The sequence below is a fragment of the Nothobranchius furzeri genome, chromosome 6, assembly GCF_043380555.1.
Source record: "Nothobranchius furzeri strain GRZ-AD chromosome 6, NfurGRZ-RIMD1, whole genome shotgun sequence".
Lineage (NCBI taxonomy): Eukaryota > Metazoa > Chordata > Actinopteri > Cyprinodontiformes > Nothobranchiidae > Nothobranchius > Nothobranchius furzeri.
In genome coordinates, this window is record NC_091746.1 from 31,291,906 (window position 1) to 31,309,075 (window position 17,170).

General features: G+C 44.3%; 1 protein-coding gene across 5 annotated transcripts in view; it reads right to left on the minus strand.

Annotated features, from left to right (window-relative positions):
* Positions 1-3,954: 3,954 nt before the first annotated feature.
* Positions 3,955-17,170, minus strand: part of LOC139061566 (uncharacterized) — a 28,529-nt gene continuing 15,313 nt past the window's right edge. For 3 of the 5 annotated variants that reach the window (XM_070552694.1, XM_070552690.1, XM_070552692.1), the window contains 4 exons: positions 10,883-10,922; positions 10,683-10,790; positions 8,396-8,506; positions 3,955-4,369 (listed from right to left, as the gene is read on the minus strand). In XM_070552694.1, the coding sequence (XP_070408795.1) occupies positions 4,152-4,369; positions 8,396-8,506; positions 10,683-10,790; positions 10,883-10,922 (477 nt within the window). In that variant the 3' untranslated portion in view covers positions 3,955-4,151. The remainder of the gene's footprint in view (positions 4,370-8,395; positions 8,507-10,682; positions 10,791-10,882; positions 10,923-17,170) is intronic. The other 2 variants (XM_070552695.1, XM_070552693.1) reach the window with 1 other exon arrangement.

Consider the following 17,170-nt stretch of genomic DNA (forward strand, 5'->3'; position numbering starts at 1 on the left):
TTGCCCCAGCGTTAGCCCATTTTCATGCCTTTTGGTCTAAATAACATATGACCACTATCTTTCACAAGCGGGCAGGTCCTTGTTGACATTCTTCAGGATCTGTTGTTGTTGTTGTTGTTTCAGGATTAAATAAATGATCGATACAAAGGTTATAAGATAACACAACAACACTTCTTTGGTTTTTTAACTAATATTTTAGTTAATAATGTAAACACTTTTAGCTGCTGTGCCGTAAACCCGCTCAGCTCTTTCCCGTAAAACTACGCTGCACCTTGACCTTTCACACAACCGTGTAAAGCGCGTGACGACTAACCTTATTAGTGGCCTTTTATTGGCCGAACTTTCCATCCAGAAGAATCCAGCTGGATGCGGTGTCGGAGCTGCGCTGCGTGTGGAGACGGATGCAGGAGGACTGGTAATCACGCTGCTGAACTGACACTGGGCCAGTGGCAATCAAACGTAATGGAACAAGCCTGGGGATCGATACGAGTCAGTGATCGCAGACAGACAAAGGTTGTTTAGTAACACACAGCACTAATTGAAATCAATGGCTAATCTGATGACAGTTCTTAACCTTTACACCTGAGAGGATTCATAAACCAGAGAGAATCACGACGGAGCGCTGGCGAGCCGCTGGCTCCGTACCATTACTCTCCCCCACAACGCCCTTATGTTTCTGCTGATCCGCACTTTCCAAGATGCCTAACTAAGATGTTCAGTGAGGCTCGGATCGATACAGAGGGAGTACTAACGCTCCACCTTAATGGGTGATTCTGCCTTCATCCATAAAAGCATGCAGGTAAATAAAATATGCGTGGAAGTGGAAGTCCAGACCTGATTCATGCTTGAAGAAAACAGAAGTGCCAAAGAGGCCATGGAGACTAAATGGTATTCATACAGATGTACATGGGCTGATGGGGTCTCCATCAAGCAGGATTGAACCCAATTTGCATGCAATTACATGTAATGTCCTCAAAAGCTGCGGTTAATTGATCGAGAAGCCATGGTCCACCCGCGTGGCAGTCAGGCACCGGCCGCTATGACAGAAAGGAAGATTGGACTCAAAGCGGACGTTTTAATCACCAGACATCAATAAGCCATCAGGTAGCCTCTCACTTCTGTAAATGGAGACTTGTCAGAAGGAATCATAAGGAAACATATGAAGCTGATTGGTCACCAAGCACCATGTCGTGTTCGATTAGGGGATCTCTATCTAGGCCGTCCCTCAGATTTCACACTTCACTGGATTTCATTACCAAGTCTCCTAATTTATAAGCCACAATAAACAAGAAGCCCGGGCTGTTGTGAGTCAGGTTTCATCTACGGGGAGTCCTGTAAAGACCCAACGAGGGGAGGGTGTTGGTCTGATGGTTCCAGTCAGAGAGACCTCAGCTCAAAGGCTCATGACACCTACTGGGCTGCTCCTTGTCGAAGACAGATTACAAACTTGGTGAAATGATTGCGTTCACACCAGCTCAGAGGAAGTGAACCAAGGAGAGGAATGAGTTGGACCAACTAGACACCATAGGTGTGAAAACACCCTTTAATGGTTGCCTACTTCACTAAAGGCCACACACAACTGAAGGCTGTAAAGGAAAATGGCCGCTGTGTCCACCTGCAGCAGCATTGCTGATAATCCAGCGTGGCACCAGGCTGCTGTCAGCTTGTCTTTTCATTAGATCAGGCAGAATATTCCATCTATGGAGTCACACGCTCAAATGAGACGTTTTATTTCACCAGCTGTTGCTCGGAGACGGTCGGTTTTCCACAAAGTCGTTGAAAAGTGACACAAGGGGGGTGTGCATATTCCCAGCAGAGGAGCCGCTGTTTTCTGGACTCATTTGAAATCCAAGCGGTGCGAAGGTATTTGAACAAGGCTTTGATTCATGCGCAGACACACTCCCTGATCCCCCATCTAATCCCTACTTTAGCTGGGACAAGGACACGTTGACAGTTTAAGACCTCTTCTCTCAAACTCCCCTAAACAGTCCTGGTGACCGATCACAGCGTAGTCCCGCTGGTGTGGAAACATGTTTATAATAATCAGATAGAAGGCCTAACTGGTTAAAGTAATTATCAAAGAGCTGATAAAACGTCGACAGGTGATTTTATGGAAGGAATTGTCTCTAAAATAAGAGAAGTGATTTGTGAAACATCAGTGTGAGTGGAGGCTTTGCCACCGTGTAACGTTTCTGCTGTTAAAGTGTGATTTATGGACACTGAGAAGTAAATAAAAGGCCAATGAGACATAAACGCTGGGATTAAAGCTACAATGGCAAATTTGCTAAACAAGGTGGCACAGGAGTTAAGGGCTCCACCTGTAATCGGAAGGTTGCAGGTTCGAGCCCCGCTCAGTTTGTCGTTGTGTCCTTGGGCAAGACACTTAACCCACGTTGCCTGCTGGATAGGGTTAGAGGGGCCTGCTGGTGGTCGGAGGGACCGGTGGCGCCAGTGCTCGGCAGCCTCGCCTCTGTCAGTGCGCCCCAGGGCAGCTGTGGCTATCATCGTAGCTCATCCCCACCAGTGTGTGAATGTGTGTGTGAATGGGTGAATGACTGGTTGAATTGAAGGCGCTTTACAACACAATTTAAAATTCTTTATTAATCCCAGATGGAAATTGATTGAAGGGGTTGGGGGGGGTCCAGGACTCTAGAAGGCGCTATATCAAACGCAGGCCGTTACCATTTCAAACATGTTGTCATGCCTCTTAACAAATTCTAACGTCATATGTTTAGTGGAGACAAAATGAAAAATAAAAATAAGGAAATGAGTGGTTTTCTCACGTGTGTCTAACTTCAGCCAATAACACGGCTCCATCCAAAAGTATTAGACCATCAGTCTGTTTCACCAAAGCTCCGCACTTCACCCAGGTTCTCCACTCATTTAGCACTTGTGTGTTTAGCAACAGAACACCACTGGTGTGAGAGGTTCTTCACTCAATAACATCAGAGAAGGAGAAACAGCCGGCTGCTACCTCTTCAGCCTTAGGACAAACTACCAGAGTCCCAGAAGGAAAAAGTTTGGACCTAGAAAACGCCGACTGGGGTTCAGCGTTCTCTCTGGCAACGCAGGTGCCCAAATAAAAGGGCCGTGTTCTAGACATGACAGGGTGGGGTACCATTTAACCGTTTTCTTTGACCAAGGAAGGACAGTGTCCTCGTAAGCAAGGCGCCTGGCCTCGCAAGACATCGCCTCGCGAGGCCAGGCGCCTTGACGTTGAGAAACACTCCTTGTTCAGTAGACCTGCTACTGCAGCTCTACTGTCTTTCTACAAAGAGGAATGAAGGTAAGCACACACACACACACACACACACACACACACACACACACACACACACACACACATTCTGGTTTTTGCCCCTTATGAGGCCCACCGGTTTTTCTATGCTTTATGGGATCCACCCTTTCCAGTGGTCCTACATCGCTTTTAAAAACAAGGTTAGATGTAAAAAAAAATCTAAATCATTAATATCACTTCAATTTAACACATTTCTAAAGTTTTGACCAAAAAGGTATTTGGCCACTTGTGGGGACCGTTTCTAGCATTGCATACTTGTGAGGTCCATTCACATACACACGTACATATCAAGTTTTTATATGTTAATGGGGCCCACGGTCACTATCTGCAGCTGCTGATACCAGTCTTTATTATTACTCCCAGTTTCCTCATGTTGGACTAAAATATTTTTTTGTAATAAGTGATTATGTATATGTGTGAACATTTCTATCTGCGATGACAGATTACAAGACATTCAGCTTCAAAGACAGTTTAATAACAAAATTGAAATGACCAATTTAATTACATTTTATGCCATATGCTTGTGATTTTTTTAATTATTAAATCATTAATCTAATCTCCACTGAATGTTTTAACAATATCAGTTTGAAGTTCTATGCAAACCCAACATTTTTTGTTACATTGGCATTGAAATTATGCGTTTCATTGGACTGCATTCAAAATGCCTTGTTATTACAGGTGTAAAAAATATACAAAAAAAAACTGTGAAATGTTTTTATTTGTACACAACGGAACAGCCATAAAACCTGAGCAAACCCTTACAAAAACAACAAAAAGTAACAACAAACACAACAAAGGACAAAACATTTTGACATCCAATGTTTTGCTTTTACCTCCGTTCAATTAGGTGCTTTCATACTACTTTTCTTCTCAGGGCTGTAATGCGATTTTTAACATAATATTTACCAGCTTTCCAGTCTCTGTTTCTGAGAGCTTCAGGTGCAGCAGTAATACAGCGCTGACACTCTTCTTTACCAGGAACTTGACTCCTCACGATAAATCTCCTCAAATGTTTGTCCACTGCAGCACACTCTTCTGGGGTCCAGCTTCTCTTGACAGCTGTTTGTTTTTCTGTGTGGACAAAAACAAAACAATGTAGGTTTTCTATTATAAAGAAGTTTTAATCTTGATTAACACTGTAAGACCCACTGTTTTAGAATTACAACAATTTTGGTTATTGTCCAAAATTATTCCACAAATTCAGTCTCATAAATCCCCAAGGCCCTCTGATGGTGGTCAGCACAAAACTTACTGCATGTAAACAAATCAGGTAACAGAATTCCATTTGTACCATTTCCATGTACTTGAAGAGAGGTCCAGAGTCTGGGGGCTACAGCAGCAGATGATCTGTCACCTTTGGTCTTTTGCCTTGAGCTGGACTAACAGTAGGCTTTGGTCACTGGACCTCAGGGACCTGCTGGGGTGTAGGGTCTGAGAAGAGCACCAAAGTATGGTGGTGCTTGTCCATGTAAGGCCCTATAAACCAGAACCATGATCTTGAAATGAACCCTGAAGTTGACTGGCAGCCACTGAAACTGGAGAAGAAGCGGGGTGATGTGGGTGTGTTTGGAGGTCCTGGTTAGAAGCTGAGCTGACAGGCATTCTGAACCACCTGTAGACGGTTCAGGGAGGTTCTGCTCAGACACGTGAAAAGAGTTGCAGTAGTCCAAGCGTGAGAAGATGAAGGTGTGGAGAACTGTCTCAAGTTCAGAGCAGGACAAAATGGGACTCAGCTTTGCAATGTTCCTGAGATGAAAGAAGGAAGAGCAAACAAGAGAACGGACTTGAGAATCCAGGGTGAGAGCCGGGTCAAAGGTCACACTAAGACTCCTGACGGAGGGTTTGGTGTGAGAAGCAAGCTGACCAAGATCTCTGACTTTGGGAACCAGCTTGTCTGGGGCACAGATGAGGATCTCAGTCTTATCTTCATTCAGCTGAAGAAAGCTCCCAGCCATCCAGGTTTTGATAGAGTCTAAGCAGGTGTGTAACAGCTGCAGCTTAGACATCTCATGGGGCTTAAAGGAGATGTACAGCTGGGATGTCATCTGCATAAAGATGGTAGGAGATTCCTCTGAAAGAGCTCAGGATGTGCTGAAGAGGAATCAGATAGAGGAAGATGAGTAGAGGCCCCAGTGCAGAACCTTGTGGGACACCATGGGTGAGGGAGGTGGTGGAGGACCTTGGAGATGGCCACAGCGTTTTTAAAGTAAGCAGGGACCTGACCATAAACCAGAGAAGCATTAATTGTGGAGAGCACGCTGGGATCGATGGACTGAGAAGCACTTTTAAACAAAGATGAGGGTAAGATGTAGAGGGGGCATGCAGAGGTCTTCATAGAGTTGGCTAGTTTGGTTAACTCAGGCAAAGAAACAGGAGCAAAGCTATGTAGGATGATGGGCCTGGTTGGAGTCAGGAGAGGCAGAGATAAGGCTGAGGGAGAGATGCTAGATTTGACCTTATTGACTTTGTCCACAAAGAAAGACAGAACGTTCTCACAGTCTACAACAGAGTGAATGGAGGCTGTAGGAGAGGCAGGGGAGAAGATGCTTCTGATGGTGTTAAACAGCACCTTGGGATTCTCTTTGCTCTGGGACACCAGGTTGGAGAAATAGTCAACCTTTGCATCTCTGACTGCAGAGTTAAAGGAAGTCAAAAGATTCTTTAGATGCAGCAGATGGACATGGAGACGGGTTTTCTTCCACAAGCGCTTGTAACAACAACAAGCTACTGACCATCAACCTCTGTGACGGGTCAAACTGACCCGACATGTGCCTCTGCTTTTACCTGGAGCCGAGATAGCTGCTGAGACACACTCTCCTTCTGCAAGGACGGCAGAGGCTGGGTTCTGATAACCAGTTGTCAAGGACGCAGTGTGGGGAAGGAGGACAGCTGAACTGTTCATCTTATGATTTTAATAAAGAATGAGATCTGTTGATGAATTAATTAATATGATCAACTGCTGAATCAATTTGTGATCAAACTTGTAAATGATGTTTAATGGAGATGATGTGATAACGAATAATACACCACATATTGTTAAACACACAGCAGGCAAGAGCAGAGCTTCTCAAGGGCAAAGACGTCACGATCTGGGAATGCCCCGGGAAGGGGGGTCGTTCTACAAAACTACTGACAAGCGAGCTGAGAGTCAGTTCGTTGAGACTTCACAGGGCCCGTGAATTCCTCTTCGACAACATCAGAACTTTGGCACGCTGCCAGGTTCTGGACACTTGCAAGCAAGCTGAAAACACCAACTGAGTTCCACCATCAACCGTGGAACGGTTTGCTTAAACTTGAGCCAATCAGAGACTGATTTTGACCAGTGGACTTTAACCTCAAAGCCTCACGGATTGGGAGACCAGCTGGGAGCGACCGTGTTCCTCCATCGACCGGGGTCCGTCCAAGACACCCCCCAGGTGATTTAGGGCACTCATGATCACTTCTTGTTCCAAAGCGACACAGTAGACTAACCCAAAACATCATTTCTGTTTCAGACAGATGAACTAAGCCCTCAGCTAAGCTCTGCTCTCATGCACATTTTAGCTCATTAAACATCAGGGAATTGTTAACTGTGTGAGATTTTAAATTGTGATTTATAAATTAAATTCTTTTAAAATTGTTGAAGGTTGATCTTTATTCAAGCGAGTCTAAATACCTGAGAATAAAAAGTTCTTTAGGTCTTCTGAGAAAAATAAGCGTTGTCCGAATTAATATTCAATCAATATTAATCATTTCCAAAGGTTGTTAAAATAACATTCCTTATTTCACGTAAAGGGAGCATTCTCCACTTTAACACGCTCAATTTTTCTGCATTGGTGCTTTAGGCTGCAAAGGCTGTCATTAAATGATAATGATAAATGACCCGCGCTTGTATAGCACCTCTCAGAGTAAGGACTCCAATGCGCTTTACACTACAGTGTATCATTCATCCATTCACACACACATTCACACACTGATGGTGATGAGCTATGATGTAGCCACAGCTATGATGTAGCCACAGCTGCCCTGGGGCGCACTGACAGAGGCGAGGCTGCCGAGCACAGGCGCCACCGGTCCCTCTGACCTCCACCAGCAGGCAAGGTGGGTTAAGTGTCTTGCCCAAGGACACAACAGCAGCATTCTCTGTCCGGAGCCGGGATCGAACCTGCAACCTTCCGATTACTGGACAACCCGCTCAACCTGTTGAGCTACTGCTGCCCCCAGGAAGTAGGGTTCACTGCAGGAACTGATCTGGTTCTGACAGGACAGATGTTGTCCAGAATGGAAATGCAGTGCTTGTTAAACTGATAAGTTAAGGAATCTGGGTCGTTATCAGAAGAACAGGGTGGATCAATAGCAGCAGAAAATTTGCTAGCTGTGCTCTCATTAAGAAAACGAGAACTAACCAGAAGGTGAGCAGGAGGTGGGGAAACTGACAAGTTAAAGATAACGCAATGGGGATCTGAAATATGAACATCCTCAGGACAAACACTACCAGCATGTAGACCCAAAGTAAAAACAAGGTCTAGAGTGTGTCCCTTGGTGTGTGTGGGGCCAGCAACATGCTGGGTAAAGCTGAAGGAGTCAGGAGGCTGGACAAGGTAATGAGAAAGTGGTCTGAGGCATCATCGTAGATGTAGGGCTGGGCAATAAATCGAAAATGTATCACTATCGAAATTTCTGCCTCTTATCGAGATAATTTTTCCCATGTCAATAAATTTGATTAAAAAAAAAAGGTGTGTAAGTTGGCAATGTTCATGTCCCTTTAAGAAGCTGTACCACCTTGAGTCACATAAAAATGTGATTCAACGTAATACATGTGACAGCCCCATCTAGTGAACAACTTTTGTTTCTGCACATACCTGTAGTTATCGTCCATTTATCGTTATTGAGGTTCAAATCCTCAATATATCGTGATATTGATTTTAGGCCATATTGCCCAGCCCTACGTGGATGTTAACATCACCAACAATAACCAGTCTGGACAGCTTCAAGGTGGAGGATAGAAAGACACTAAACTCCTTAAGAAAAGAACTGTTTGGACCAGGAGGACGATAAACCATGGCACAGTAAAACGGGTCCTTATGCCCCAGAGTGCAAGAGAGTGCAAGCCCTTACCTCTCTTTTTTGCAGAGACAGTCTGGTTTTGGACTTGTGGCGTGGAGGTACATTCTTGCAGGGATGACATGCTGACCTCATGTTCTGACCCCTCTTCTGGCATACTGACATCTGGATCAAGAAATAACTTTATTAAAGTATACAATACACAAAATATGTAATAGCCGTCAGTATAGTGGTTGTTATTTTATAAAATAAGTATATGGAATTTGTGTCTCTTAAAGGGAGAGACGGAATTTCATTCTGTCTCCTATTCTAAATCATTTTCAAGTGACTAGTGAAGTAAAAATATTAATTGTCATGTTAGCCCAGGGATGGCCAACTTCACTCTTTAGGGACCCACATCCTACAGGTCTGAGATGTTTCCCTGCTTCAACACGCCTGATTCAAGTTAAATAGATCAAACAGCTTGTTGCCAAGCTCTGCACAATGAATCAGGTGTGTTGCAGCAGGGAAACATCTAAGACTTGCAGGATTGTGGTCCTCAAGCAATACATTTCCTCATATAGTGTACAGACGAAAGACTGTCCTACGCAGCCCACTAGTGCTGAAGTAGCTGTACGCCTCAAAGATTGGATGTTGGACAACATAAAATGAACTGATATCTTAGGTGTGTTCTTACTGTGTCGTGGTTCTAATTCCATGCTTTCGTTCTTTTTTAAACACAGAAACAGTTTTGTTTACCTGTTTTGTAGCTACAGTTTCACCGACGGCAGCCGTCGGTGAAACTGTAGCTACAAAACAGGTAAACAAAACTGTTTCTGTGTTTAAAAAAGAACGAAAGCATGGAATATGAACTGATTTCACCAGACAGCGACCGTTGTTACTGACATTACAAGTAGCGTTATAGTTAAGGTTAGTGTGCACTTACCTACTGTTTATAGGTTGCTCCAATCTCAGGGCACAGACTTCATGGAGAGATTGCATGGCTATTAAGACATTTTTTCTCCTCAATTCTGCACGAGTACACAGTTACAGCGAGTGGAGAACAAGTACATAGTTGAAGAGGAAAAATGTCAAGATGAAGCTGAGCGAGTTTAGTTCATGTCATCTAACCCGATGGCATACAGTATGCGTTTAAGCCAGTGATGAGGAGGAGGGGCGCAGCGGCTACGGACAAAGATGACAGTGAGGAGAGGGTTGGCAACCCTTTGTAGTGCAAATGCGGTCACTGCTCAGCCGTGGAGCAACAACCGTGGAGTCCGTTTGCTGCCATGAAGGAGACTTGGATAATGATAGGTATTTTTAAAATGCTCCTCTTTTTAAGTAATAAAATAATAAACTTGTGGATTAAAGGGTTTTTTCTTATCCTCAGTTGTTTTCAGTTAAAGGGCCTTTTTGTCCTCTTCACTTGGTCTTACAGGATGGTTACATTGGAGGTTGCAAGAGTGAGTGGTAACTCGTAGCTTTGGAAACTGAATTCCTGGCTGTCAGTCATAAATTAAGTAGCCAGCAGGTTTTGGCTTTCAACAAAAACTCTGTGACTTGAGAAATCCCCGCCTTAGACATGCGGTGGTTGGCCAAACCTCCTGACAGAGATTTACGGGACTTTGTTTGGAAGACGGTGGGTGGAATAAAACCATTTGGAGTGCAGAGGACTGACCGAGAGCTGAGGTGTCGAGAGGCCTGGAACAGGCTTCTGGCGTGTTGGCTCTCCGCTGCTTGTTCTGACAGTGTAAAACCATCTTTTCCTTCTATTATTAATGTTTGTCACGTGTGTCTTAATGTACTGTACATGCATATAAATATATGTGAGTCCTTTCTTGTAATAAAATCCTTCTTTGAATCTATTTTTGTCCGTCTCTCTCACCCATGTATGAGGTAAACGTGATTTAAATTGTTCTAAATAAAACTAATCTTTTAATCTCCCCCTTGTGCAATCACAATTATTCAGCAGATAAATGTGCTCAGGGAATTGTCCTGCGTCACTTTATCGTGGACCTACCAGATGTTCTATAATGAGAGAGGTGTTTTGTAGCTATGCTATCCCTGCGTGAAGTCCACGCAGAGAGATTGAAGCAACCTATAAGCAGCAGGTGGATGCACGCTAACCTAAAAGTTAAAGCTGCTTGTAATGTAAGGCAGTACTAACCCAATGTTCAGTTTTAAAACTGGGGTTGTGTTTGACTGTGTTGATTGTGCAGCCTCTGCATCAGACAGGTCTCCTGACAGAGTTGCAGGAGGAGGAGGTGGTTGGGACAAAGGAGGGAGATGGGGTTGTTGATGCTAATTTTTGTCATGCACTGTGTGAAAATGCACCAAAGGTAAGAACTGCATTGAAGCTCACCTGTTGCAGACACTCTTTGGTTTTGACTTTCTGATATGGAGGTACATTCTTGCCTGGATGACATGCTGACCTCATCGTCTGACCCCTTGTCACCTAGCACACAGACATCTGGACGTAAATAATTACTTGTAAGAATAAAATACACAAAACAGGTAAAACAGATAATTTAGCATCAATTTAAGAACATTGCATACACATACCTTCAATGTCCTCTGCTAAAGGTCCCTCCATGTGAATGGTCTAAAAAGATAGTTGAACAAATATTGGAAAGCTGAACTTGTGGGCAATCTGCAAAAGTATACAACTATAGAATTATTCTCTTATCCGGTCATCATTACTCTTAGGGCAGGAAATTAACTTTTTCATCCACCAGATTCAAAATTTTACTGGCCACTCAATGTTCTTAATGCCGCCTTTACAAGAAAGGATAACCACAGGTTGACTTGCAATAGTGGATATTTCATCAAGGGAAGGAAAAATCATTTGGGCACAAAATCCTCGATAACTTTAAGTAAATGACGTGTTTTCACCAGCTCCAGACTAGTGAATTTCAACGCAGCAGCAGCTGTGATGTTCGCACATCCTTTCCTAATAATACCGCCTATCATGTTAACGTCATTAGCTTTATATATACACCCCCACACTAGCAGTCTCCAGCGACTAAAGTCTACGCTGTGGTGAGATTTTTTCCCACTCTGTTGAAGAACAAGAAGAAAATATCATTTCTATAGCGCCTCTCAAGATAAAAATCATGAGGCGCTTCACAAAAACAAAAACAAAAAATATAAAAAATTGTAAAAATATAAAAAAGCACTTAGAAAATGTTTTAAAATATATTTAAAATAAGCAAGAATAGGCAATTGCGACTTAAAAGAAAAAATGTTAAGAAAGAGAGAGTGTGACTAGGAAAGAGGGAAATCAGTGGATCCTGAGGAAGGTGGAATAGGTGGGGAGAGCCGAATAAAGAGAGAGTGGTGAAGAAGGTCATACAAAAGCCAGCTTGAACAAGTGAGTCTTCAACTGCTTTTTGAAGGAGACCACTGAGTCCACTGATCTCAGGCTCAGGGGGAGAGAGTTCCAGAGTCTGGGGGCCACAGCAGCAAATGATCTGTCAAAGCTACAGCAATACTGCACCGAACAAGAAGATGGCTCTGCCTTCACAGGAAGCATAAAGGAGAATAGTTTGGAAAGATTTTTCCAACCAATACAGGTACAACTACTTATTTATCATAGATACACCGACAGTTATGATGCAGGAAGCCATGTGCTATTAGTTGTTTGCCACCACGCGTCCAGTTAAGAGCACAGCGAAGAAGACGTGCTGCTGCCTAGACTCTCCCGGTGTGAAAAGGACCGCTTTGAAGTTTGCGAGTAAACCGTTTCGCTGTCGTTTTGTGCCACTGATGCTTCCAGTGTGAAACTGGGGACAAGTTTTCTGGCGGCAGCATAGGCGTATCACTGCCCCAAATGATCAGTTGCATAACACATTTGAATGCGCTGTACTGCCAACATTACCTGCCAGGTGTGTGGCTTGATGATTGTGACCCCCCAATAAGCCATTTCGGTACTGCGTTGTGCGCAATGCATTCTGGTGTTTTGGACCCTAAACTGACAGAAGCGAACATACATATAGATAGGGAAAGCGGCAAAATTTATGATTTGAACAGTGGAAAGTTGTTGAACTGAAAACATATTCGCCTTAGAGGGCTGCCTGAGAAAGAACTAAGTGCACTAGCGTATGCAGCTACAGTGCAGAAACTACTAATTGTTTTGACGAAATAAGTGGCGTAGTTAAGGCTGATTATACCAGCTTTTGACATTTCATGGAGTGACAATCCCAGACCCACAAACGCTATTAGAAAGACTGGGAAGGAAAAATGTTGGCATGTAGAAGCGACCTCAGCTACTTTTCATCCCAGAGCTCATGCATTCAAGATGTGCTGTATCATAATATCGCAGGTATTTTCTTGCTTGTGAAATGTCTGTGTTATGGGTAGCAGTTAGCACCTAGCCTATGAGCTTTTGCCATGCTTTTAAATTCTTACAATTTGTATTCATGTATGGGTTTTTTACTTCTTAAAACCTGTAAGAGCCCGGATAAGGCTGAGATGCCCTGGCCGCCCACTGAATGGGACAAGCATGTATGCCCCCATCCTAACGGGAATGCATCCGTGAAAACAGAAACATGTGACATTGCACGACCAAGAGAGACTCCAAGCATCAAGATGTCGGGGTTCCCCCAGTGCTCCAGATCTCGTTTTACTGAGAGGAATGGGCAGCATATGTTGTTTGTGATGCAGCAGGTTTATCTTGAGATATCTGAACCAGCATTGGATGCGTGTCATATGTTGCAAACCAAGAGGAACTGCTATATGGCCTGCAGCCATCAAGCCAAGCAGCTTCATCACTGTAAGAGCTGTCACAGTGTGGCGAGGTTGCATGTGGCTGATTACGTGTGTTGAGACTGGGAGAGGTAGGCTCTCATGATGCTGGAGTTCAGCTTTATGCCCAAAATGGTGATCAGCTGTGATGGGATCACAGAACTTTTCTCCCAATTTATAGAGAAACCGAACATCCTAACGTGATTAGATGTTCTGTTAGTGTTCTCATCTGTGATTCCACGTCGGACTCTGAGGGAGCCAGAAGGAGCAGATAATCCAGATAAAAAGAACCATCAAGCCCACCGTGCGTAATGGCTGAAGCGATGTCTCTAGACAACTCTAGAAGGTGCAGGGAGAGAGGGAGTAACTGAACAGGAGTCTGTTGTACTGATATTGGACTCTGTTGAAGGACAAACACAGGAATTTCCTGTGTTTCGGGACCACTGGAATATGGAAATATGTGTCCCTCAGGTCGATAGAAGTTAACCAGTTGCCTGGACGAACGTAACTCTAAAACTGTCTCATGGTGATCATGCGGAAGCGCTTTTCCGCTATGAAGCGGTAAAGTTGAACAGGAACAGATCGTGGATGAGTCTGACACTTCTGGCCTTTTTTTGTAACAATGAAATTGCGGGAATAGAACCCCAAATTCACCTCATCTTTTGGACCCCTCGAGATGGCTTCCTTTGACAGGAGCTCCTTCAATTCTGACTGGAGGGTGAAGAAGTGGTCCGATGAAGTCAGTCTCATTTCCACAATCCTTGAGAATGGAGGGGGATGGGACCGAAATTGAATGGTAAATGGCCTGTATATGATATTGTGTCTTCTAGAGTCCTGGAACCCCACAAGATGCTTTACAACACAATCAATCATTCTCACACACATTCACACCCTGGTGGTGATGAGCTACATTGTAGCCACAGCTGCCCAGGGGCACACTGACAGAAGCGAGTCTGCCATACATATGCGCTACCGGTCCCTCCAACGACCACCAGCAGGCATACCATACCATACCATGTTTATTTGTAAAGCACATTTAAAAACAGCATGACAGCTGTCCAAAGTGCTGTACTGTAGTAAAAAAGAAGGAAACGTAGGGTTACATTATATAAACCCCGGTTCTTTGATAACAGAGTGAGGTGTTTCACTATGGGAATCGCCCTGGCGTGACCAACTACGGAAGATCCAATGACATCACGTCTGTCCCTGACAGACTGGTTGCGCAGTGCCCAGGCTCCGCTCACCCAGTATATACATGGCCAACCAACCCCTCTTACTCATTCGGATGATTTCTTACCGTTAATGCAAGAAGGGAATTGTTGGTGAAACACCTCACTGTTATCAAAGAACCGGGGTTTACATAACGTAACCCTATGTTCTTTTTCTAAATTCGTTCGGTGTTTCACTATGGGAGATATGGCCCACTCCTGGATTGCATATCCATCCCGAAGCGAGCTGCAGCAAAAACTCTGCTTAACCACTAAGCAGATGTTGTGCATCCTGCCTCCAGCACTGAATACGCCAGTGAAGGTTGAGACACATCCAGCCTGTAAAACCGAACAAATGTCAGCGGCGTGGCCCAGCTAGCTACTGCACAAATATCCTGGACTGACACCCCACGAAACAGGGCCCAAGATGTAGCCATGCTCCTTGTAGAATGAGCCCTCACCCCCCAGAGGGGGTTCAGCACCCTTACACCTATATGAAAGGCTGATCGCTTCTACAATCCAGTGTGCCAGTCTCTCGCAAGACACAGGTTTGCCTTTATGGGCCATGGCCCAAGAAACAAACAACTGGTCTGATTTTCTGAGACCAGCAGTCCTGTCCATATAAGCCCCTAAAGCTCGAACAGGGCAGAGACAATGAAGTAAGTAAGTAAGTAAGTAAGTAAGTAAAGTTTATTTGTAGAGCGCCTTTCACAGATATAAATCACAAAGCGCTGTACAACATGAGTAAAATCAGGGCAAATACCTCTAACCAATAAAAACATCATAAAAACAATAGCAGTGACAATAGTAACCAAAATCAGGAGTAAAAACAAAGTCAAGGTGTGAACAAGAACAAAGCCATCTTTTAGAATATTTAGCGGGGAAAAGCCTGGATGAAAAGGTGAGTTTTAAGATGTTTTTTGAAGACCTCTACAGATTTCAAGAGACGGAGATTTGAAGGCAGACTGTTCCAAAGTCTGGGGGCAATAGACTGAAAGGCCCTGTCCCCTTTGGTTTTTAGTCTGGTTCGAGGAACAGCCAGGAGGTTTTCAGATGTGGATCGGAGGTTCCGTGAAGTGGTGTGTGGGGATAAAAGCTCAGATAGGTAGCTTGGAGCCTGGTTGTTAAGAGCTCTATAGGTCAGCACTAAAACTTTAAACTGTATTCTATATTATACCGGGAGCCAGTGGAGGGACTGTAAAACTGGGGTGATGTGAGCTTGTCTGCTGGATTTGGTTAGGAGTCTGGCTGCTGCATTTTGGATGGCTTGAAGGCGTGAGAGGGAGGTTTTGCTGAGACCAGTAAAAAGAGCGTTACAGTAGTCTAAGCGTGATGACACAAAGGCATGGATGATTTTTTCCAGATCTGCAGTAGAAACCAGTTTACGGACTTTTGAAATGTTTCTCAGTTGGAAGAAACAAGAGCGGGAGATGGTTTTGACGTGTGAGTCTAAACTTAAAACCGGATCAAAAATAACTCCCAGGTTTCTAATGTTGGCCTTGGCTGATGGGCAAAGGAGGCAATTTCCTGCTCGATTTTTGGTTGAAGTTCGGGGGGTGCAGAGATCAGGGTCTCTGTCTTGTTGGCATTTAGAACAAGAAAGTTGCTGGACAGCCAGTTACTGATCTGGGTCAGGCAGAGTACAAGGGTGGCCAGCCTGTCCAACTGGTGTGGCATGAAGGACATATAGAGCTGTATATCGTCAGCGTAGATGTGGTAGGAGATGTCTGGGAAAGACTGAATGATGCCAGCTAGGGGAAGAATATAGAATGCGTATAGTAGAGGCCCTAGAACTGAACCTTGTGGAACCCCGCATGTTAGAGAGGCAGTGTCTGAAAAGAAGGTTTCTGACTTCACTGTGAATGTTCTGTTAGTGAGATAGGAAGAGAGCCAGTCTAGAGCAGAACCTGAAATCCCAGCCAGGGCATTTAACCTGTTTAGTAGTACGTTGTGGTCTACAGTGTCAAAAGCTGCACTGAGGTCAAGCAGGACCATGACAGAACATTTCCCAGCATCAGCAGCCATCAGGAGGTCATTATGCACCCTTACTAGAGCAGTCTCGGTTGAGTTCTGCTTCAGTAAGCCAGATTGGAAGGGGTCAGAGATCTTTGACTTGGAAAACCAGGATCTGAGTTGGGTTTCCACAAGCTTCTCAAGTACTTTACTGATGAAAGGTAGCTTAGAAATGGGCCTAAAGTTACTGGTGGAGCTGGCATCAAGGTTGGGTTTCTTTAAGAGAGGAGTCACTACTGCATTTTTAAAGTAAGATGGAACACAGCTTTGGCTCAGTGAGCTGTTGATCATAGACTATGTTTACATGCAGCCAATATCCGGGTTATGATCAGGTTAAGGTCGGTATTCGGGTTTCTGAGTTGATCAGAATAACCCGTTTAGAACCATAAATAGAAAGAGTTACCTCTAACTTGCATAACCCCATTTAAATGCGGACGTTGGGGTAGCGTCAGGACGTATGGACTACGTCCAGACGCAATATGCGTCATTTCCGGTTCTTCTTGTTCTGGTATCCGTGAAAACAACATGTTTCCCAGTTCGGAAGAGATAGTGACCGCATTTGTTTGCACTTTAGTTTCCTCGTCACTCAAAGTGTGGTGCTGTGCCGAAACTCGCCATGTTGCTCCCAACTTGTTGTTTACTTCCGGTGTTCTGGCGCATACAAGACGTCTCGCTACTCAAAAGACCAAGATTCCTTGCGAACAGAGCATGCGCAGAACACACGCATTGATGGGCATATCCCGATATGCGTTTACACGACCAAACATTCGGGTTAGAGAAGGGTTACCCCAGGTGTAGTAACCGGGTTTTTAAAAACCCGGTTATGAGCATATCCGGGTTTTTGGCGGTGTTTACATGGCCGTGCGGAACCGGGTTATTGTGAATA